This window comes from Trachemys scripta, chromosome 2 (genome assembly GCF_013100865.1).
Source record: "Trachemys scripta elegans isolate TJP31775 chromosome 2, CAS_Tse_1.0, whole genome shotgun sequence".
NCBI lineage: Eukaryota > Metazoa > Chordata > Testudines > Emydidae > Trachemys > Trachemys scripta.
In genome coordinates, this window is record NC_048299.1 from 173,059,028 (window position 1) to 173,082,365 (window position 23,338).

The 23,338-nt window shown below is 40.5% G+C and overlaps 1 protein-coding gene across 1 annotated transcript in view; it reads left to right on the top strand.

Moving 5' to 3' along the window:
* PHACTR1 (phosphatase and actin regulator 1) overlaps positions 1-23,338 on the top strand; it is a gene marked incomplete in the record, with an annotated part of 425,183 nt that overhangs the window by 229,934 nt on the left and 171,911 nt on the right. The window contains 1 exon segment of the mRNA XM_034762321.1: positions 15,964-16,128. Within this exon segment, the coding sequence (XP_034618212.1) occupies positions 15,964-16,128 (165 nt within the window).

Here is a 23,338-nt window from a genome sequence, read left to right on the forward strand (position 1 = left end):
GCATGCCGCCACTAAAAAGTCATTGCCCCCCCTCCCTTTTTTTTTTTTTCTTCCCCACAGTCTGCCATGGGCAATGGGTCCATATATGATGGAAATGATAAGAAATGCAAGTCCATATTGTGGGTGGGAGGTAAGTAGTTATGTTAGAAATCAGCTGAGTTGAGATAGTAGAACTGCTCCTCAAATTCAGTTGACAAACCAGGATTGCAGTTCTTTACCTACTATCAGTGCTCATTAATTTCACTATTTTGGGCTGTTGTTGCAGAGTTTTGTAAGTCTCCATTTGTGTATGTTTGTAATAGAAATGGGCCTATCACATCCACACCAAACATCTGAACCTGGAAACAGAGCTGTTTTTGTTTTTTTGTTTTTTTTTTTTAAACTGATCCCTCTGTAAAAAAAAAAAAAAAAAAAAGAGGGCCAATCTGAAACCACTAGTTCTAAGCACCCTTGCAAATTTTGATAAGTCTGAAATCTGAATCCAAATATTGCCATTTAGGCTGTTCTCTATTGCAAATATAAAACACATATTTCTCCTGTCTTTTTGCTTTGAGATTTTTGTAATGTCTCTTTTTGCCAATTCCAGTTTAGTTGAGAGCTTTTATGAATGCAGCAATTTTGCTTAGTCAAAATTTCAAGACCCTGCTGAAAAATGTTTATGAAACTTGTAGAATATTGCAAAAGTATTTTGATCATAAAATTCAGCATGAAAGCAAGTGCATATCTCCTCTTCAAATAGCCCCAAGATGCACAATGTCTAGTTTCCCTTACTGCAGAAATAGATTGGAAGGAGTTTTTGCTGATGGTAACTCTAGTTATGTATTTCTGTATAAAAGAATAATTTTGTGAAGCCTGTATGGTAAGACCTTTGGAAAGTCATAATTCACCATTTCTAGTATATGTGCAGATTCTTTTGCACAGCACAGGCATACTGCATGGTGCCAAATGCACAGCAGCTAGTGGGTGAAAGGACGATACCTTTGTTGTGTTGTAAGAATTGACTGTGTTTCTTTATTTTTTCCACCTGCAGTATTGAAATAAAATCTACTGCAAATACCTACTGTTGTGATCCTCATAATATTACACAATGAAATTATTGTCAATTTCATGGACAAGTGGCTTTGTATAGGTAGGCCCAATGTGTGCGTGGTGCCAGAATGCTTTTTTTGCAATAATGGCACAGAATAGGCCATCGGTTTCTTCCTCAAACAGCTGTGGAGGGTTGTTATTACAAAAGAATGCATTAGATTAAGAAGGCCAAGCTGAAGTGCTTTCTCTGCTGATTTATATTCCTGGTTGTGAATTCTAGTGCTGAGGAAAGGTGTCAAAATGTCAGTGCAGGGCACTAAAGTCCTCTCTCCACAGGATAGGCTGCAGCATTGCAGGCTTCCTGTTTTGTTCTGCCAGCCTGCTTCAGCCTGACCTGGAGATGACCACATGTATGGGTGAGAGAGCAGTTCACTCCCTCACACTCACTCCATGCCTGATGTTTAGATCTGTCAGATCAGTGGCAAACACAGGAAGAGGATGCAGGGGTCAGATTCTGCCCTCATTTACAAGTCAATTGGATTGCATGGGTGAAAGAAAGGGCAAAATTTACCCACAAATCCTGACTCACAGGCCAACTAATCTAATCACTAGATGTACTGGGTAAAAATCTGTCTCCACTGAAGTCAATTGGAACTTTGCCAATGACTTCCATGGGGTCAGGATTTCACCAGCTATCTCGTACTTACATGCATAACACTGTTTGATATGAGTATTCTGATAACTTTGTAATCTATAGTAGTTTCTAGGTTCTCTGTATTTGGTTTTTTTTCTAGGTCTGACCTAAACTCCTTCAAATTAGCTAGGCTATTTTGGATTGATAGACTCAAAATTCTTCATGAATTTGACGCTAAGACCATAGAACCAATCTATGACTTTAATGTTTCCTAATAGTATGCAGTAATTTGTTTGACTCTATTTTTTTAAGGCAGGAAGAGGATATTTCTCTTTTGTTCACAATAGTTGTCATGAATCAAAAATGGATGCTCTCATCTAAATCTAGTGAGCAAGTGGGAAAAATACACCAGACTGAAATAACCCAATGAGAGATCCTAGAATTTAATTAAAAAAAACCCCATGAAAATATTGGAGATTTTGGCCAAAAAAAATAAAAAACTTTAATTTAGTTGTGGGTATTCTGCACCTCTGTGGGTACTCATCACTCCTGAAATTAAAGTCACTTACTAAGGTAAATTATCCAGCTTCCAATTATCCAGCTTCCCTATTGACTTTAATGGGAGTAATACCAGACCATAAATGCCTGACTTTAGGCATCTTAACTTGAAAGACTTCACCTTTCCTTCTAACTCCTTGCACTGAGATTGATAGATACAAACTGGCTCCTCTCAATTAGAGTCCACTGAAACAGATTTTTGCTGCCTTTTTTTTTTTTTTTAACTTGCATTCAGGCTTCATTATAATTGTACCATTTGGTCTAATTACTCTTTTTCCTCTTGGCCAGCTTCCTGTCAACTTCTTTAAAGGACAGAAATAGTAGTTTATTTTTCCCCAAGAGAAGCAAACTACAGATTAAAAGGGATAGTTTGGGCAGTTTAGCTCTTAAACTAGTTACTTTGCCTTTTCTCCTGGCTGTTGTGGTGATCATAGAAGATTGGGGTTGAAGAGACCTCAGGAGGTTATCTAGTCCAACCCCCTGCTCAAAGCAGGACCAACCTCAGCTAAATCATCCCAGCCAGGGCTTTGTCAAGCCGGTCTTAAAAACCTCTAACCGATTCCAGTAGTTCACCTCCCTCCTAGTGAAATAGTTTTTCCTAATATCCAACCTAGACCTCCCCCACTGCAACTTGAGACCGTTGCTCCTTATTCTGTCATCTGCCACCACTGAGAACAGCCGAGCTCCATGCTCTTTGGAACCCCCCTTAAGATAGCTGAAGGCTGCTATCAAACCCTTCCCCCACTCTTTTCTCTTCTGCAGACTAAATAAGCCCAGTTCCCTCAGTCTCTCCTCATAAGTCATGTGCCCCAGCCCCCTAATGATTTTCGTTGCCCTCTGCTGGACTCTCTCCAGTTTGTCCACATCCCTTATGTAGTAGGGGGCCCAAAACTGGACACAATACTCCAGATGTGGCCTCACCAGTGCCGAATAGAAGGGAAGAATCACTTCCCTCAATCTGCTGGCAATGCTCCTACTAATGCAGCCCAATATGCTGTTAGCCTTCTTGGCAAGAAGGGCACACTGTTGACTTATATCCAGCTTCTTGTCCACTGTAATCCCCAGGTCCTTTTCTGTGAACTGTTGCTTAGCCAGTCGGTCCCCAGCCTGTAGCAGTGCATGGGATTCTTCCGCCCTAAGCACTTGTCCTTGTTGAACGTCATCAGATTTCTTTTGGCCAATCCTCCAATTTGTTTAGGTCATTCTGGACCCTATCCCTACCTTCCAGCGTATCTACCTCTTCCCCCAGTTTAGTGTCATCTGTGAATCTAATGAGGGTGCAATCCATCCCATCATCCAGATCATTAATGAGGATGTTGAACAAAACCGGCCCCAGGACTGAACTCTGGGGCACTCCGCTTGATAGTGGCTGCCAACTAGACATTGAGCCACTGATCACTACCCATTGAGCCTGATGATCTAGCCAGCTTTCTATCCACCTTATAGTCCATTAATCCAATCCATACTTCTTTAACTTCCTGGCAAGAATACTATGGGAGACTGTATCAAAAGCTTTGCTAAAGTCAAGGTATATCATGTCCACCGCTTTCCCCATATCCACAGAGACAGTTATCTCATCATAGAAGGCAATCAGGTTGGTCAAGCATGATGTGCCCTTGGTGAATCCATGTTGACTGTTCCTGATCACCTTCCTCTCCTCCAAGTGCTTCAAAATGGATTCCTTGAGGACCTGCTCCATGATTTTTCCAGGGACTGAGATGAGGCTGTGGTTCCCTGGATTCTCCTTCTTCACTTTTTTAAAGATGGGCACTATATTTGCCTTTTTCCAATTGTCCAGGACCTCCCCCAATTACCACAAGTTTTCAGAGGTAATGGCCAATGGCTGTGCAATCACATCAGCCAACTCCCTCAGCACCCTCTGATGCATTGCATGGACTTGTGCACATCCAGCTTTTTTAAATAGTCCTTAACCTGTTCTTTCACGACTAGAGCTGCTCATCTCCTCCCCATACTGTGCTGCCTAGTGCAGCAGTCTGGGAGCTGATCTTGTCTGTGAAGATTGAGGCAAAAACAGCATTGAGTACTTTAGCTTTTTCTGCATCATCTGTCACTAGGTTGCCTCCCCCATTTAGTAAGGATCCCACATTTTCCCTGACCATCTTGTTGCTAACATATGTGTAGAAACCCTTCTTGTTACCCTTCACATCCCTTGCTAGCTGCAACTCCAATTGTGCTTTGGCCTTCCTGATTACACCCCTGCATGCTCAAGCAATATTTTTATACTCCTCCCTAGTCATCTGTCCAAGTTTCCACATCTTGTAAGCTTCCTTTTTGTGTTTAAGATCCCCAAAGATTTCTCTGTTAAGCCAAGCTGGTCAACTGTCATATTTGCTATTCTTTCTACATATTGGGATGGTTTGTTCCTGCGCCCTCAATAAAATACAACTAGCAATCCTAGACTCCTTTCCCCCTCATATTAGCCTCCCAGGGGATCCTGCACATCAGTTCTCTGAGGGAGTCAAAGTCTGCTTTTCTGAAGTCCCAGGGTCTATATTTTGCTGCCCTCCTTTCTTCCTTTTGTCAGGATCCTGAATGTGACCATCTCATGGTCACTGCTGCCCAGGCTGCCACCCGCTTCTACTTCCTCTACCGATTCTTCCTTGTTTGTGAGCAGCAGGTCAAGAGGAGCATGGCCCCTAGTTGGTTCCTCCAGCACTTACACCAGGAAGTTTGTCTCCAAAACTTCCCAAAAACTTCCTGGATTGTCTGTGCACTGCTGTATTGCTCTCCCAGCAGATGTCAGGGTGATTGAAGTCCCCCATGAGAACCAGGGCCTGTGATCTGGAAACTTCTGTTAATTGTCCGAAGAAAGCCTCGTCTATCTCATCCTCCTAGTCTGGTGGTCTATAGCAGACGCCCACCACGACATCATCTTTGTTGCTCTCACCTCTAAACTTAACCCAAAGACTCTCAACAGTCTTTTCTCTAGTTTCATACTGGATGGAAACCCCAGTGTCACAGCTATATTAAAAAAGGGTATTTACAGAATCCTTTCTCATTATCAGAAGTACCTCTTTTTTTAAAATGGGTGATATGGCATTGTCTGTACACTGCAGCTTTTGGTTGACATTACAGTCCCATCTGGTTTCTGAATAATCTAAGGTTTTGTAATTTAGAAGCCCCCTTTTTATAAAAACTTATTGGATAATCATACTTACAGGATCGGCAAAAGGGGGTCAGATATTTCTTTTAGTTGACCAAGAGTTTCCTAAGAAGTCGCACACAATTTTGATATATATCAGACCATCTCAAAATAGGCAACATTCAAAGCTAGTTGTCCATTCATTAAAGGCCAGATTTTACACACTATAAGAAGTTTTTAATTAAACTATTTGTAGAACAAAGTATTATTCAACGTGTGTCAGAATCCAGATCCTTCTGGATCATTATGATAAATGGTGAAGTTGTAATCAGGTTCATACGATTATTGGTAACATGTTTTTGATCAAAGGTATCATCACTATCTGTGGACCTGATTGTCTTCTCACACCAGCTTAGCATTATTGTAATTCAATGGAATTACTCCCCAATGTACATCATTATCAGAGAAGAATCAGACCCTGAGAACTTACTCAATACCAGCACCTGACTGATGATGTTTTAATGCAATTGGTAGCTGGTCTTTCACAGAAACAATATATTTGATTAAAAAAAATAATTACCTCATTCTCAACTGAAGGAATTTAGGAATGGAATGATCTTGGAATCCAATTCAGTTTTTCATGCCAAACAAGTCATTGCTAAGCATCTGAAGATTTGCCTAAAGGAAGCTATGGTTATCTGTCTTCCACATCCTTGGGCATCAAAGGGTACTTCAACTATGATTAATGAACTTGAACTCCAGTTTTGATCACTCAGGGCATGACTCAAATGAAAGTGAGGCTTGTCTCCATCTGGTCTAACAAGCTAATAGTATCAAGAGATACTATCCTGAGATTATAGCTATGGGGCTCAATTCCACCCTCAGTTACACAAATCCAATCACCATTTACATCAATGGGAGTTGCCATCATGTAGGGACATGATCTTAAAATCCAATGAAAATCTTTTGCTTGTGACTTCTTGTGGCTATTTCATTTAAGACCAGAGCCCTAGATTAGAGAGAACCCTATGTTTGTGTTTTTACTTGGCTGTTTTCTATGTTGTGGCATTGAACCTTATTCTCATAGGCAACTGCAAAGTAAATGCTAACATTTATTTTAAGAGAGAGTGACTGAGTCTGCATAGTGTTATGAACTTGCTGCCATGCTTGTAGGGACACTGGCAGGATGAACATTGTCTTTCTAATAGCTTAGGTATCAAGAAAGACCAAAAGAATTGTTGTATGGATCACTCGCCTTCAGTCTCAGAAAGTATGGTTGTATTTACATGTGTCCTGAAGTGTTGGAGGACATCTGGTTGAATGGTGCTGAACATAGATAAGAGTATGGCGTGGAAATGAGAGGGGGGGGGGGAAGTGCCATGACATAGAGTATAAGGTATATTGAGTGTGATACGTAGGGTTGGGGGATATCTCTGTAGTAGTGTGTTTGCACATTGATTCTGTTCCACTTGTAGGTTGCATGTAATAGAAATAAAGTGCTTCTATGCTTTCTAAGGGTCTGATCCTGCAATGCTTACGTGCAAAAGGCTAAATTGGGTCATTAACAGAGCTTTGAGTAAGGGATTGCACATGAAGGCACCATTCCATGGGGAATACCAAGAGGTATTCATGCCTCAGAGACATCCCCCATTCCTCCTGGAGTCTCCTGGTTGCTGTAGCAGTGTTAGTAATTTGTGGCACCTTTTTGCAGGGTGCAACATACCCTTCAATTCTTCCTGCATGACCAGCCAGCTGCATTGGTCAGCATGTGTCATGAGTCATGGCTCAACCTACTCCCCACCCTCTCTTGCCACTTGCTTCATGGGGACAGCATCTTTCATAAGGCCCCATAGCTCCCTTCTAGGACCTGGATCTAAGATCTGGGAGCCCAAATGCTGGCACACCACGGGGTGGGTGGGTGAGTGTGTGTGTGTGTGTGTGTGATGATCTTTACTCCCCTACTCTTCTTATGGCTAATCGAGCCCCAAAGTAGTCCTATTGATATCAGTTTGCTTACTTGTGTGAGCAAGGCTTTTATGAATGGGCCTTAAAAAAGATAAGGAAAGGTAAAGGAGATTCATAGTGATTTAGGAGCCTAAGTTGCAATGACTTTTGAAAATGAGGCTTAAGATCCTAACTCATTTAGATGTTTTAGACAAATTTACCCCAAGAAAATTATCAAATACTTGGTCTAATTTGAATAGCAGGTTTTTGTGACCAATAATAAGAAAATCTATATGTGATGAACACTTCAGTGGTGAAGAACATGATGAGCAGTGAAAGTCACATTGTGGATAAAGCATAGCTCAGATTAGTCAATTACAGGCTTGGTGAGTAAAGTAACCAGGCTACATAAACAAAAAAAAACAATCTTAGAGATTAGAATGATTTTGTATCAATAAAAACCACTGCAGCATAGTGTCAATTAAAGCAATTGTCTGACCTGTTGCAATCAGCCATTATTTATTAACAATTTAACCTCAAAAGGTGGGGGAGGTATGAAGTGAGGTCTTGCACAGCTCAGTCTTTAAACTTGTACTTTTCAATTATATACCTTAATCGAGAAGAAAATGTATATACGCCACATTGATTAAACCTGCAGATAATATCAAATTTAGAAAGGGATTATAAACACCAACAGGAAAAATCAGAATTGCAGTGTCATCTGACAGGTGTATCGAGATGGGTAAATGTAAATGAGATAAGATTCTGTTTGCAGATAAAATGTAAAGTAATACACCTAGAGAAAAATAATCATCATCCAAGAAATGAGCTAGTGCTACTTAGAATGCAGAGCGGTGAAGCTGTGGACCTTATAGGGGATCATAAACTGGATATGAACGTACAATTCAATGCCATTGCAAAAATGGCAAATGCAATCCTGAAGCATGTTTTTACTAGGATTTCTTATAAAGCAAATGTGGTAATAATGCGATCTTATTAAAAAGGTGCTTGGAATACTGTGTGAAGAGTTGGGCCTTTCATTGTAAAACAGACACTGAAAAGCCTTAAAGAAGGTTCAAATGGGCATCTAAAATAATAAAGTTACTAGAAGGGGGAGGACCAATAGAACTTCATTCCTGAACAAAAGGCAATTAAGGGGCGATAACATTACAAAAATATCAGGTGTTAATAGGGTCACCAGACAGCAAGTGTGAAAAATTGGGACAGGGGTAATAGGCGCCTATATAAGACACAGCCCCAAATATCGGGACTGTCCCTATAAAATCAGCACATCTGGTCATCCTAGGTGTTAATAGGAAAGCAGGAAAGGACCAGCTTTCCTGCAGGAGAATAAGGAAAAATGAGATCTGAAATTAGATTTTAAATGATCAATTTCAGGTAAAGAGAAGAAAAAAAAGTTTTGACAGTTCTGGTGGTTGTTACTGGTTGTTATAATGTTGGCTGGATGCTCTGAAGACAGTCTGAAAAGGGGTGTACTTTCACAATAACACCACTGAGTTTTATGGTGTATGGAGCTTTTAAGAACTGACTATGTATGTGGTTTAAGTTCTGGAACATTCTGGATCCAGAGTGCAAAAAAAGTCTTGACAGCTAGAAGCAATTGCAGCTGAAATTGGTTAGAGACTGAACCTAAGAATGAAGTGAGGTTAGATGTAGCTTGTAAACAAATTGATAACTTTATTATTTTGTTGTTACTCTTCTCATGTATTTAAGGTCCTGTAATTAAAGTCAGGACCCAAAGAAGAGCTCTATGGAGCTCAAAAGCTTGTCTCTTTTGGTCCAATAAAAGATATGACCTTACCCACCTTGTCTCTCTCCTATCCTGGGACCAGCATGGCTACAACAGCATTGCAAACTGCATAAATGAGGTTAGATAAAGTACTAGTGGAGTTACTGAAGAGGGAGATGCTGTTTGATGCAGAAGGGTTGGTGTGCATGACCTGATAGCTGAATGGCTGAAAATCAGCTATGATGTAGTTCTCTGTATCTGAATGCAGAGATGCAAACATATTGATTTTTAAAATGAAATCTGGGATATTCTTTATCTCAGCAATTGGTATGATGCCCACCCAGACATCTCCCAACCAAAACTGGGGCTCCTTACCATCTTTGAGGGTCATTGATCCATGTTTTGCAACTCTCAGAACTTTGCAGCATCCAGCTGATTTTCAGATTGGGTGGGGCCAATAGATATGCAGAAAGGCTTTGCACTGAAAGAGGCAGAAAACTCAGAAGTGTGTAATAAAAGGTTTTCAGTCATTTTTTCTCCTGGGCTTCACTGATGCGCCTACAGTACTAGGGTACTGTTTTGCAAACCGTTCTTTGTCCTGATGATTCTACTTACCCATCCGTCTAGCATCTGTGGTACCTCTACATTATATTGCCAACCCTATGTATTGAAAAATCATGAGTCATGACCCAAAATAACATGAGATTGTCTGTCTTCAAAATCATAAGACAAAATAGTACATTTGTGGTTCTTCTGATTAGTTTCTGAGTCTTTGGGGGTGCATTATAGTCTGGTTTTCAAGTTTTTCTCTATAACCATGAGGTTTTTTAATAGAACCTGAGATTCTCACCTAGTCCCTTGATCTGGGACTTTATGAAGAACACCAAGTTTTACTAGATTTGTGATTAAAATCCTGAGTTGGCAACACTATTATCAGCAGATACTTGTGAAACACTGTTCTATTTAGTCTTGTCATTTCTCCTTCAAGGCATTAGTGAGGAGGAAGATGATGAGTGGGAAGTGGGTCATCCTCCTGCCCTAGTTTCAAGTCATCTTGAAATCTCGCAGTGTCTTCCCATTTGTTCAGGAAGAGCCTATGCGTCAAACTTATGTATATTTCAGTTCATGTGGTGTCCCATTTACAGGGCCGGCTCCAGGGTTTTGGCCGCCCCCAGCAGCCAAACAAAACAAAACAAAAAAAGCTGCGATCACAATCTGCAGCGGCAATTTGGCGGAAGGTCCTTCACTCCAAGCAGGAGTGAGGGACCGTCCGCCGAATTACCGCCGGACAGCTGGACGTGCCACCCCTCTCCGGAGTGGCCGCCCCAAGCACTTGCTCGGTAAGCTTGTGCCTGGAGCCGGCCCTGCCCATTTATCAACAGTATTGTATGCTTTACATTCCTGGAATACACCTCTACCCTGATATAATACGACCCAATACAACACGAATTCTGATATAACGCGGTAAAGCAGTGCTCCGGGGGGGCGGGGCTGCACACTCCGGTGGATCAAAGCAAATTCGATATAACGCAGTTTCACCTATAACGCAGTAAAAATTTTTTGGCTCCCGAGGACAGCGTTATATCGAGGTAGAGGTGTATAAGGTGAACACCACTTATATGTGCTGAGTATTTATCGTTATGGTGATGGTTATAAATATCATTGTGGATTTATTGTACCAGTCAAAGGACAAAATTGCAATACTGTGATAAAAGGCCCCAAACCACACAGCAGTTTAACAGTATCAGTATAGCAAACTGGTAAGCACTGACCTGCTTTTCTCTCCCAAAGGCAATAAATATGTAAGTCTGGGTTAGTTTACAGTTTTGAAAGCACCACCTTCTTAGGGAACAGGAAGAGTGTGAAAACCGCCTACAAAGCCTGCTGTCATTAGTGGGTGTCAAAGCCCACAGCTAGTCAATAATTATGAGAAGCCAAAAAGGCAGCGGGAACATGGCTAATTGAAGCAAAAGAGACGACAGAAAATGGGAGTGAAGTATGGCTTTTACTCTTCTATCTTTACTCTTACTCTTTTTTAGGAAGAGTGTAGTGTATATGGTTCTAATTCAGTCATTCCTCTACAGTGATCATGATGTTTGAGTTAGTAGTACATTTGGAAGTATATTTCATGAAATGTGAAGTAGACTTTTTTTAAAAAAAGGAGAGAAATGCTGTTACTTGCATTAGTTCAGGTCTGTGTTTATTTGGAAAGGATGGAGGAGAAGAGCTCCCGGCTGATGGGATGCACAGCAGGACTCCTGGAACACAGTTCTGCGTGAAACCAGATACTGAAATTCAATGAAAGAAAATCAAAATATGGAAATGGTTTTGACACTCTGTGACCATTTCTAGTTCTTTATGGACCCAGTCTTTACTCGGGTAATTTCCCTTTTGACTTCAGTGAGAGATTTGCTTGCGTATAGACCCTTAGGAATTGGCCCTAAAAGAGGAAGTGTTCTTCAGGGGAGAAAAGCACATTCTGTAACTTACAAAGAGGGGGTGTATCATGAAGAGAGGAGATCTATAATGGATATCAATTCAAACAGGACTAGCCATAGCCTTAGTGATGCCCCAAATTAGAGCAGTCTTACAAAGAGGGAGTACTGCAATTTAGTAATCAAGAGTGATTTGTAGCAGTAATTGTGGCTCATTGAGGAACCAAGGAGCGTGGGGGGAGGTGGGTTGGAGGGATTTAGTTTGAGTTCATTTGCAGTTTTGTTTGTCACACAGCTGTGTGTTTTTGTTGTGAAAGTCAGGCTGAATAAGAAGCCTCACGATGTCCTTCCCAGTTGGTTCAGCAGAATGCTTTTATACTTTGCACAATTTCCAGTCAAGTATCACAGTGGTGCCCAGAGACCTGCCCATCTCTTTAGTAGAAGCTCTTAAAAGCCACAGCAGTGGAAAACCTTGAGTCAGGGCATAGAATCATAGAATATCAGGGTTGGAAGGGACCTGAGGAGGTCATCTAGTCCAATCCCCTGCTCAAAGCAGGACCAATTCCCAACTAAATCATCCCAGCCAGGGCTTTGTCAAGCTGGGCCTTAAAAACCTCCAAGGAAGGAGACTCCACCACCTCCCTAGGTAACGCATTCCAGTGCTTCACCACCCTCTTAGTGAAATAGTGTTTCCTAATATCCAACCTGGACCGCCCCCACTGCAACTTGAGACCATTGCTCCTTGTTCTATCATCTGTCACCACTGAGAACAGCCGAGCTCCATCCTCTTTGGAACCCCCCTTCAGGTAGTTGAAGGCTGCTATCAAATCCCCCCTCATTCTTCTCTTCTGGAGACTAAACAATCCCAGTTCCCTCAGCCTCTCCTCATAAGTCATGTGCTCCAGACCCCTAATCATTTTTGTTGCCCTCCGCTGGACTCTTTCCAATTTTTCCACATCCTTCTTGTAGTGTGGGGCCCAAAACTGGACACAGTATTCCAGATGAGGCCTCACCAATGTCGAATAAAGGGGAACGATCACGTTCCTCGATCTGCTGGCAATGCCCCTACTTATACAGCCCAAAATGCCGTTAGTCTTCTTGGCAACAAGAGCACACTGTTGACTCATATCCAGCTTCTCATCCACTGTGACCTTTTCTGCAGAACTGCTACCTAGCCATTCGGTCCCTAGTCTGTAGCAGTGCATGGGATTCTTCCGTCCTAAGTGCAGGACTCTGCACTTGTCCTTGTTGAACCTCATCAGGTTTTTTTTGGCCCAATCCTTTAATTTGTCTAGGTCCCTCTGTATCCGATCCCTACCCTCTAGTGTATCTACCACGCCTCCTAGTTTAGTGTTATCTGCAAACTTGCTGAGAGTGCAGTCCACACCATGGTCGGTTAGATGTGCCTTAGCCCCAGGCACTTAAAAAAAAAGGGGGGGAGGGGGATGGGGGGGAAGGGTTTCCTTTGATTCATGATTTCCTGAATGGAAAGTGAAAACCATTTTGTTCTTCACTGGAAGTTGCTCTGTTTTGAAGTCAGAGGGTATAAGGGGTTTTCTTCTTTGTTCCTCTCACGGATTTGCTCTGCACAACCATGCCATTTCTAGCCTTGATTCAGCAATCCCCAGGCTGTGTATCTGGCACCACATCACAGTGAGCATTTCTCTAGGCAGTCAGCTGTGTGTGCCATCCTGTGAAGAGCCACATGCCTTAACCAGGCTACCTTTCTTTCTCCGCCTTTATGGCAAAGCAAATGTTCTCATAAGCGCCCTCACCTCCTCCAAAGTAGATTACTGTGCTCCTCCAGCCTGTGCTTTTCTGTTTTTCTGCTTCTTCAGCAAAGCGCAGTGAAACATACGCCTAACTCCAATTTTTTTCCCCACTTGGGCTTTTGTTAGAATAGCTCAGTGGTGTAATGAGGAACATATTTTAACAGATGTGTCACATTTTATACTCGATGAGATTTTTTTTAAAAAGAATCAGTGACTTATTTTTTTTCACAATAAATTGATTAAACTTATGTGCTTCAGTAGGAAAAAAAAAAGTAGAAATGTAGACTGAGAGCTGGAGATTAGAAAATGTCATGGAGTTTGGAGTTTGAAACTTTCAAACTATTTTGGGAGTCTTGGAAAGCTAGTTCAAGTTTGTGAGCTATTTTTTCCTGTAATTGAAATGCCTGTGCGCCCCCCCCCCCCAACTGATTCATTTAATTAGGGTAGAAAAACAAGCTGTTTGTAGCTAAAAGGAAATTTGTTCTGTATATTTCAAAAAGAAAAATAGCTCCCCACCTACCATATCCTTCAAAATATCTAGGTGGGAAGTCTGTGTATACAGACATATTTGAATAAATAGGTAGCACCACCTGTACTTAAGGTGGCTTTTATTACAAGACTCTGTTTCCAGTGGCTTATAATTTTGCCAGATTTTAACCATTTGGGATGAAATTTTCCATGACGGCTGTCTGCCTCAGGCTGAATCTTCCCTTTTTCTTTTCCCTCCCTCCCCCCATCACACCCTTCGGAAAATTTAAACTAAAGCCATTCAGGCATTTCTAGGAAGAAGGTTTTAGAAGAAAATACTATTAGAATATTAGAATTGTTACATTATTATTAGAATTTGACAGCTAAAATCTACAGAGATTGTCAGCACTGAGCATGTTCCATCCCCTCACAGCTCCTACCTGACGACTTGGACTGCATGTGTACCATCCCTACAGAGCAACTGAGTGTGCTCCAGCCCAGGGCTGCAGGGGCTGAGCAGGACTTTGCCTACAATTGCTGCTCCCAGATGCAGGGGATTGTGGTGGCACCATACACAGGAACTGACCGCAGGGAACCTGTGTCTCCTGTCCTCTCAATTACTCCCTGTCCCCCATTCCCTACTGATTACCCCAACAGCATGGAGGAGAAAACAGCCTTACTTGTATGAAGAAGGGGACAAGAGCTGGACTGGGGAGGTAAAGAGGGGGAAGGAGGGTCAGCAGTGTCGGAAATAGATTGGGACACAAAGCCGGGGGAAAATGGGGAGGGTCGAGTGTTAGTGGGGATGAGGGAAAACTTAGATTTGGTGTGGAGCAGGGGGGTGGGAGGAGACTGTCACTGAGCAAACAGACTGGGATTGGGAGCCGTTTGGATGGGGAAAAGACAGATTGGACTGAGTTGCTCTAAACGGCAATTGAGGCACTTGGCTGCAGATCCCAGAATCATGGGAATAAAGGAATTGTGAAGCCATCTTCTCCGCCACCCACCCTGTGTGGAGCAGAGCTCAGCCAGATTGTAGAACCTGGCTTGGCTCTTAGTTTGTTGATATTGAATAATTCTACTGTTTTTGTCTTTTTAAAACTGCTAATGGGAATTATAGTTAGACTGGGAGACATAAATCCAGGTCTCTGGTTGTATTTTATAGAGCATAAATGGAGGGAAAGTCCAAGCTCTGCTCTTTCCACTGAGGCACTATAGAACTTGGGGGAACATAGTGGGATGCAGAGGGGCAAAATGGCAGACGGATGGGAAACTGTTACTTCACCTTTCATATTGGCGAAGCACATTTGATTGCAGTTTATTCTGCTTGGTTTATTTTATTTTAAAAGGAGCCTGAATCAAATGCCCTTAAACTTTGAGGAGGTTTAGATCTGATCTATGTGGTTCAGATCCATCTCTAATTTTAGTGAAATACTGATAATTTGATCATAAATGTATTAATTTTCAAAAATACCAGCATAAAGTTTTGCCTGTAAAAGTGAGGGGGCTGTCCCCTACATATAACTATGCATGAAAAAGATCCCCAAAATTTGCAAATATGATTGTCTTGCACCAAAAACAGTATAATGCTGCACGCACAGTTGACTCTTTTGCACTCACTTGCATGTGTTGTGGGTGCAGTTTAGATTTTTTTTTAAGTTTTGACCAACATAAAGATTACTTGTTGCAACTATTCAACTTCTGAAAATCTTCATTAGAAATACTTTAACACAACAAACTCAGTGCAAATTGTGACCATGCTAGGAAATTCATGTTAACTGAGGCAGTAATGGCCCCCAAGGAATTTTTAGTCCTTACTACTTATCAAATAATCTTTCACATACATTGTGGTAAAGAGCTGCAATATTTCTCTTAAAACAGTTATTTGTTGTTCCTTTGCTCCTCTCTTTCTTTCTGTCCCTGATAAACATAAAAACTGTGAATGGAAACACCACCAAAAATAATCAATGCTTTTGTAGTCTTCCTGGAGAAAAATCTCTCTCAAGCTCCTTAGCCAATACTGGCTGGGTGAGGGATTACTCAAAACCAAAGCATCTACTCCAATTAATTTGTTGTTAATATTATTATTGACCTTTGTAACAGAACTTGGATACCATTTAAAGGATTAAATAAGCAAAACCTTTGTCACATTATTTGACTGTTATCCGTAACCATGAAAATGTTGACTATCTGTGTGGTTCTACACGATGTTATTAACATGTCCTTTTTTTTTCTTCTCCTCCTCTTCCTCCTCTTGGGGGGAAAAATAGCTGACGAAGTGGAAAGACTGGCTGCAATGCGTTCAGACTCTCTAGTACCAGGCACCCACACTCCTCCAATCAGGCGAAGAAGTAAGTTTGCCAATATAGGAAGGATTTTCAAGCCATGGAAATGGAGGAAGAAGAAGAGTGAAAAGTTCAAACACACTTCTGCAGGTAAGAAACATGCGTTGGTTGACTGTTTTTAAATTGTTTGTTCAAATGGGCTGAAAACAATACAGAGTCATTAATAAGTAATGTAGGCACAAATGGTGATCAACTTAAAAATATTATAACTTTGTTGGAAATGTCCTCCAAATTCTAAAAAGATTTATCACTTTGTTCTGGACATTTTTTTTAAAAAATCCCATTTTTGTGTGATGCATTAAAAAACAATGGAACAATTTTGAAGGGCCAAAACTTACCAGAGCTGGGTACGCAACCTATGATATTAGCGAAGCTCAGAAAAAGAAAGTAAACCAAATGAAGTCATGTTGGCTTCTGTTCTACGAGAAACATAGAGGAAGAGAGGTCAGAGTAACTGGTAAAATCAAGAGAGAACATCAGTGGAGAATGCAGTTACTTTCAAATGTTGTAAAGGTTTTTACAAATAATGAAGAATTAAAATAATAACTGGGGAAAAGCAGTTAAGACCATTTACTTTTATATAACTGATATGATAACAAATTCTTCATTCCACTGGACTGGAATGACCAGTATCCCTTCTTGAGACAAACAAGGCTCTCCTTTCTCCATGCCTTTCTCAGATTCCCACTCTTGGACGTTTTTTATAAAAACGTATTGAAAATTGCAAAAGCATGTTTTCGTATCAGAGAGAGGGCTGAGCCAGTACCCCAGATCCAAACACTAACTTTGGGGAAGCGTGGGTCTGGATTTGAACTCAGACCCTTCTCCATTTTGTATCTATGAATCTTCTCCCCACTGCCCGTATGATGATTTTGAGATGGCTGTGGCAAAATAAAAATTTTCACCTCAGGCCTCTTTATGAAGATAGACCCAGAAATGGAATACTATGGATCTCACACTTCAAGGTGCCAACAGGGATTCTGGATATCTCACACTTGACCCCTCCCCTGTCTACAACACGGTGAAAGTTTATAGTGTAGACAGGACTTAACTGTGCACTGTGATCCTCCAGGCCCTTACTTGTGTCAGTGGTCCTTACTCACCAACAAGCAGCATTTAAGAGGGAATTCTCACATGAGTTTGAGGTAATTTCACAAGTTAGGGTTTGCAGGGTGAGCGCCTAAAACCACTCTTCAACTACATGGTTTTACAACTTCTGCCTGGTCTGACAGGCAGAGACAAATGAATTGGAATAAGTGGCTGTGTTGCTCTGAGTGACTATCTTTTTGGCTTGACAGTTGTCAAAGTGACATGATTTTGCAAAACAAATGGCCTGCCCTTCATGTTCTATCAGTCATCACTGTAGTTCTCTGTAGCACAATTTCTGTGAGACTCTTATAGCTCTTTTGAAACACAATTACTAAAACATTTTAGTAACCACACAGAATAAAAACACAGTAAAAATTATATATTTCCCTCTTTTTTTTTTGTAGAATAAAGGTAAAATAACAGGAAAGCCACCACAAGTTAAGTCTCCATTGATAAGAGAAACTGATCTAGTGTCTGATGCCTTGAATCTCACAAGGGTGATCCCTTTAATTTTTATAGTAAATCAAAAGACAGACACATGAAATGGCATAATGAGAGCCAGTAAGTAACTTCCTATTCTAGGTTAACTGTCTCTGGTGCATTGATAAATGTGACTTTAAAAAAAATGCCATTAATCTTCCTAGGGGAATCCACTCCAGCTTTTCACAAAATCACTAATTATAAAAAGATATTTTGCTCTGCCTCTTCTAGCTACAGCAATAGATTCCAATGTTTTCAGTCTCCATGTTGGTGATAGATTATTATGGACCAAATCCTTAAGTCCCCTTACTCAGTTCTAGCTTCCGTTGAGGTTAAAGGAAGTTTTGCCTAGGAAAGGACTGATTTTTAAGGACTAAGAGTTGGCTCTGTTTGAGGTGCCCAAGGCTAATCACTTATACCTATTTTTTATTTATTTAGATTTAAAATTCCATGCCAAAGACTTCCCAGCCAGAGACCTGAGATCCCTCAAAATATGTTTAAAAGCACAATAAAGAAAAGTTACTTTATTTAGAAAGAAAAGGTTTTATTAACTGATTCATGATAGGATTAAATAATTAGAGAAGCCCTAGCTTGAGTTATGTTTATTACACATGGCATATCTCAATACACCAATATTCACCTCGTGGTGCTTATCATTTCATGGTCTCTATCTTCATTGCTAAGGTATCTCCGGGAATCAAAGATGAACAGGGTTTATGTGTTTCTGTAATCCCTGCCCACACAGTGTGGCTGTTTGTCTCCTTCTAGTGACTGGACCATACACAACAGTTTATGAATCTGCTACTGCCTCTGTGCTAATGTACCTGGCCCTTTAGCTAAGCAGTAGAGGCTCATGTTTTTTGATCTTGAGGTCTAGGGTTCTTTCCTTGCAGGTAACCCATCCATGGGCATCATTGCACTTCCTATAGTTTAAAGTGAACGTGAAAGAGAACACATTTTAAAATTATTCATTATTGTAAGCGTAAATATTAGATTGGCCCAAACATACTCTTTGATCAAGGGCTGGATCCAGATCGGGAGTTCAGATGACACACACATTTGCAGATGATACAAAAATTGGGGGAGTGATAAATAATGAAGATCAGTCACTAGTATAAAGCAATCTGGTTAGCTGGACTCAAGCAAACCATACATGTTTTAATATGGCTAAATGTGAACGTCTACATCTAGGAACAAAGAATGCAGGCTATACTGATAGTATGGTAGACTCTATCCTGGGAAGTAGTGATTCTGAAAAGCTTTGGGAGTCATAGTGAGTCATCCAATGAACATGAGCTCCCAGTGCAACACTGGCCAATCCTTGGATGCATTAACAAGGGAATCTGGACTATAAATAGAGAGGTTATTAACCTCTGAATTTGGCACTGGTGATCTGATTACTGGAATACATTTCCCATTCCAGTGTCCACAGTTCAAAGGTTGTGATAAATTGAAGAGGGTTTACAGAAGAGCAATGAGAATGATTGAAGGATTAGAAAACACACCTTATTATTGACTCCAAGAGCTCTGTCTATTTAGTTTTAACTAAGAGAAGGTTAAAGGTGACTTGATTAAGGTTCATAAGTATCTACATGGGGAACAAATATTTTAAAAATGGGCTCTTCAATCTAGCAGAGAACAGTGTGATGTAATTCAATGGTTGGAGATTGAAGTTAGACAAATTCAGACTGGAAATAAGGCATCACTTTTTAAAAGTGAGTGTAATTAATCATTGGAACAATTTACCAGGAGTTGTGGTGGATTCGCCATCACTGACAATTTTTAAATCAAGATTGGATATTTTTTTCCCTAAAAGGTCTGTTGTAGGAATTATTTTGGGAAGTTCTGTGCCCTGTGTTATACAGGAAGTCAAATTAGATTATCACAATGGTACCTTCTGGCCTTGAAATCTATGACTATGGGATTTGATTTGCGTGCACCTCATGTTTTAAAATGAACAGTGCTGAGGAGATTTTCAAAACAACATACAGCAAGTTATAGGGGGGGGAAAGTGTAATTCTTTCCAGAGCAATTATTTTCAACAGCTGGGATATAAAACCCTTTACAGTAGAAATTTCTACTGGAATTTCTTTGACAGACACTGTTACCAGGCTGGAACATAAATATTTATAGCAGAGCCACACTAGAAAGTTATAACACGAAATTAGACTCGGCCACATTTAAACTACAGCACAAATAAAATTTTAAAACAATAAAATAAAGTTTAAACAATTTATCAAAAGCTTCATCTTCTCCAGAAAGCATTCTAACCTTAATTACCATGAGGGGTGAAGGCCTTTGGCAGCAGGCAGCAGTTGGATACAGTTGGCAATCATAGCTGGGAACATAATAAAACTCTAAATGGCAAAATTGTAACACTTGATGGGGCTGTTTCTTTTAACGTATAAGAAGCAGTCTAACTGATGGCTAAGGTTAAGAATTTGTCACGGATATTTTTAGTAAAAGTCACAGACAGGTCAAGGGCAATAAACAAAAATTCACGGACCTTTTTTTTTTTTTTTTTTCTTGGTTAGTTAAAATACCCTGTGGCAGGATTATCTGAGTCCTGCTGGGGGCTGACCTCCAGCCCCCGGGGGCTGCTGCTCCTGTTCTGGCCCCCAGGCAGCTGACCTATCCCCGACACTACCCCAGCCCCTGGGGAGCCACTGCTCCTGCACTCTTGAGTGGGGGCTTACAGGTGCTTCAGCCCCACTGCTGCAGCAGGCTGAAGCGGAAGACGTCACGGAATCAGTGACCTCCATGGCGGAGTCAATCCTTACTGATGGCAAAAGAAGCCGACAATGAATCTTCTCCCATCTGACAAAGTTCCTCTGCTGGATTATGCCTGTGCTACCTTAATTTGGCCCCCTTGTGTGGATGCATTATGATACAGTCTTTATTTAAATGATCACTTGCTATTTTTTTCCATTTGCTGAAACTTGGCATTTAGTCTTCCAGACCAGAAAAAAAATTGTTCTACAAAATATGATTCAAGTCAGTTGGATTATTTAAGTTGTCTCCCAAAATTCAGTTGGCAATGTGTCTTTTAACTTAACAATATGTACATTAATTTAAATTTAAAGGCTTTAATTGGATAATAAGAATCAAGTAGGAAACTAATAAAGTCAGCCCAGTGAGCGGGACCATTGTTTATAAGCTATATCGAGCTCACTTTATCCCAACAGTTGGTTACCTCTGACCAGACCCCTCTGCAACTGGCTAATCTTTTGAACTCTGCATTCCAGTATCTAACTAGTAACTAGATAGTATTGCCACGGTTCTGACAGATTCTCATCCCACAGAGCCAGTTGTAAAATGATAAATGTAGTCTTTGTGGAAGGCTACAATTCTAAGTGTCTGTGAGAAAGTTGATGCTTACTCCTTGAGTTCCTTCTTTACATTTGCAGATTCAGTTTGGACAATAATATTTGCACTGCTATCACTGTGCTAGTTAACAAAGATAACAGTCCTAGTTTTAATAAACTATATAGTTCCATTCTCTTTCCCTGAAATTTCATCTTATAACAACTGGCCAATATGTCTCTTCATCATTTCTCCATATACTTCAAACACATATGACACTTGTACTAATATTTTAATTATAATATTGTTTCCCTTCTTCCTTCCTTCCCTGTAATTTCAAACCAGTACCTCGTGGCCTTGGCATAAAAACCAAGCATTGTTATTTTGTGGGTTTCTTTCTCTGTACTCTTTCTCATCTAATTATTTTGCTTAAATCTGATCTAATCAAATTACATGTAATTCTTAATTGGCATTTAAGAAGTTATTCTGCTGAAATTTCCTCTGCAGTGTAGGCTAATGTGTGTGATTGAAAAAAGCGTGCAACGCAGTGTTTAAGGGGTCTGTCCTCGGTCTTGATTAATCGTTTTAAGAGTCTGTACAAAACATTCTGCTAACATATTTGAAGCCAGGTGATACACAGCCAAGATAGTCCCTGATTCTGCAGTCAGAACTGTGTGGAGTGTTAGAGTCACTCATGCAAAACTAAAATGTGGATCGAGAAACCCAAGATCTTTTCCAGTCTTTCCAGGGATGTAGAAAGCAAAGGCATTGGATGAAAAGGCCCAGATTTTCAAAAGTGGCCTTTAATTTTGGGTGCCTCCATTTTTGGGTGCTAGGTGATGGAACTGATTTTCAGAGATGTTAAGCACCCACACAATTTCACCTGATGGCACTGGCAGTTGCAAGTACCCTTTTGAAAATTAGACCATAACCAAAAAACTGGTTGTTTGCGGGGGGGTTTTAGAATCCACTCTTGAAAATTTTACCCATTGTTTTTATGGGAGTGAATAAGGACAGACTGTGGATCTCTCACCTGTTTACTCCTGTTGGACCCAAGTTCCATGGAGACTTTAAAATCAAAGACCATTTTCAACCAAGCAAATAGACTAGCATCCAAAAATGTACTGCAATAAATTATCCCGCTTTGCAATATGGGTACAAGATGATGTACTGGGTCTTTTCCATCTCTATTTTCTGTGGTTTTGGAGTTACATATTATGCATCATTTTTAGATTTGGCATTTCAAATGGACTAAAAATCATAAAAGTTCTAAATTGTGTACAGCTCTGATTTTCACACTGAGGACGATTGTAGCATTTGTCTATTTTTATGAATGAATTGCCGAAGGGGAGTTTCTGAAGAAAATGGATGTTTGTTCCACTCTATAGCAGCATCTTTGAGCCTTCTTGAAATCTGCTACATAATATATTTCCTGGCTTTAAGAACCAGGCTTTGCCTAGCTGGAGTCAAAAGGCTTTTTGAGACTGTTCTAACCCCCTTGCCAGCACTACACATTGCTTTAATGGGACATTTATTGAAAAGGGCCCTTAAATGTATCCCGTCTTACAAGAAAGGAATGTTTAATGAGGCCGTTCGGTTTTTATGCTAATTACACTTCCAGCTGCTGTGAAAATTATATGATGAAGCCACCCCAAACAGTAATACTGCAGCATAACTCTCTGCAATAATGTATTCCTGCAAAAAATAATGTAATACAATTAATCTATTAGAGAGAGGATTTACAATACGTGTTTCAAGGCATGAAGAAGACCTGCAGTGAAATGCACTATTAATATCTTAATCCTCTTCTTTTTATGAGGGTTAGGGAACATCATTAGCCAGATGTGTCAAGAAATGTTTCACCAACAAAATTAGTAATAATGAAATCTCTAGTTTTTGGGAGACAGAACAAGAGTGTCTGTCTGAAAAAGCTGATCCTCTTGTGTAACAATCTGTTCTATAGCATCAGCTGCTATCACAGTGATACATGAATGGACACCCATCCTTAAAACAGACTGGTTCTTGAAGACTAGCCCTTTTCAAATGTCTTTTGTCTAATGACATAATACACTGAGGTTTATTTTTTTTAGATCGCATCTGACATATGGAAACTAATGACCATTCTTCGTACGCTATTGGCCTCCATTTCTGCTCTGATTGGTTTTTTCTGTCCTTTTATAGAGGTGGAGAAAAATAACAAGATCATTCTAGAATAAAATGGAGTCATGGGGGCATCACTATGTAACAGGAAAGAAGAACACTGTATGATTCCAAAGCACAGGTGTCCAGAGTGCGGCCCAAATGCTAGATATAGGGCTGGATAACTGGCCCATTGGCCACCTTTTCTCTTTACCTAAAGGATGCTTATCAACAGCAGGGGTCTACTTTTGGTGAGCTCATGCAGTGAGCAATTTCTAATATTCACAGC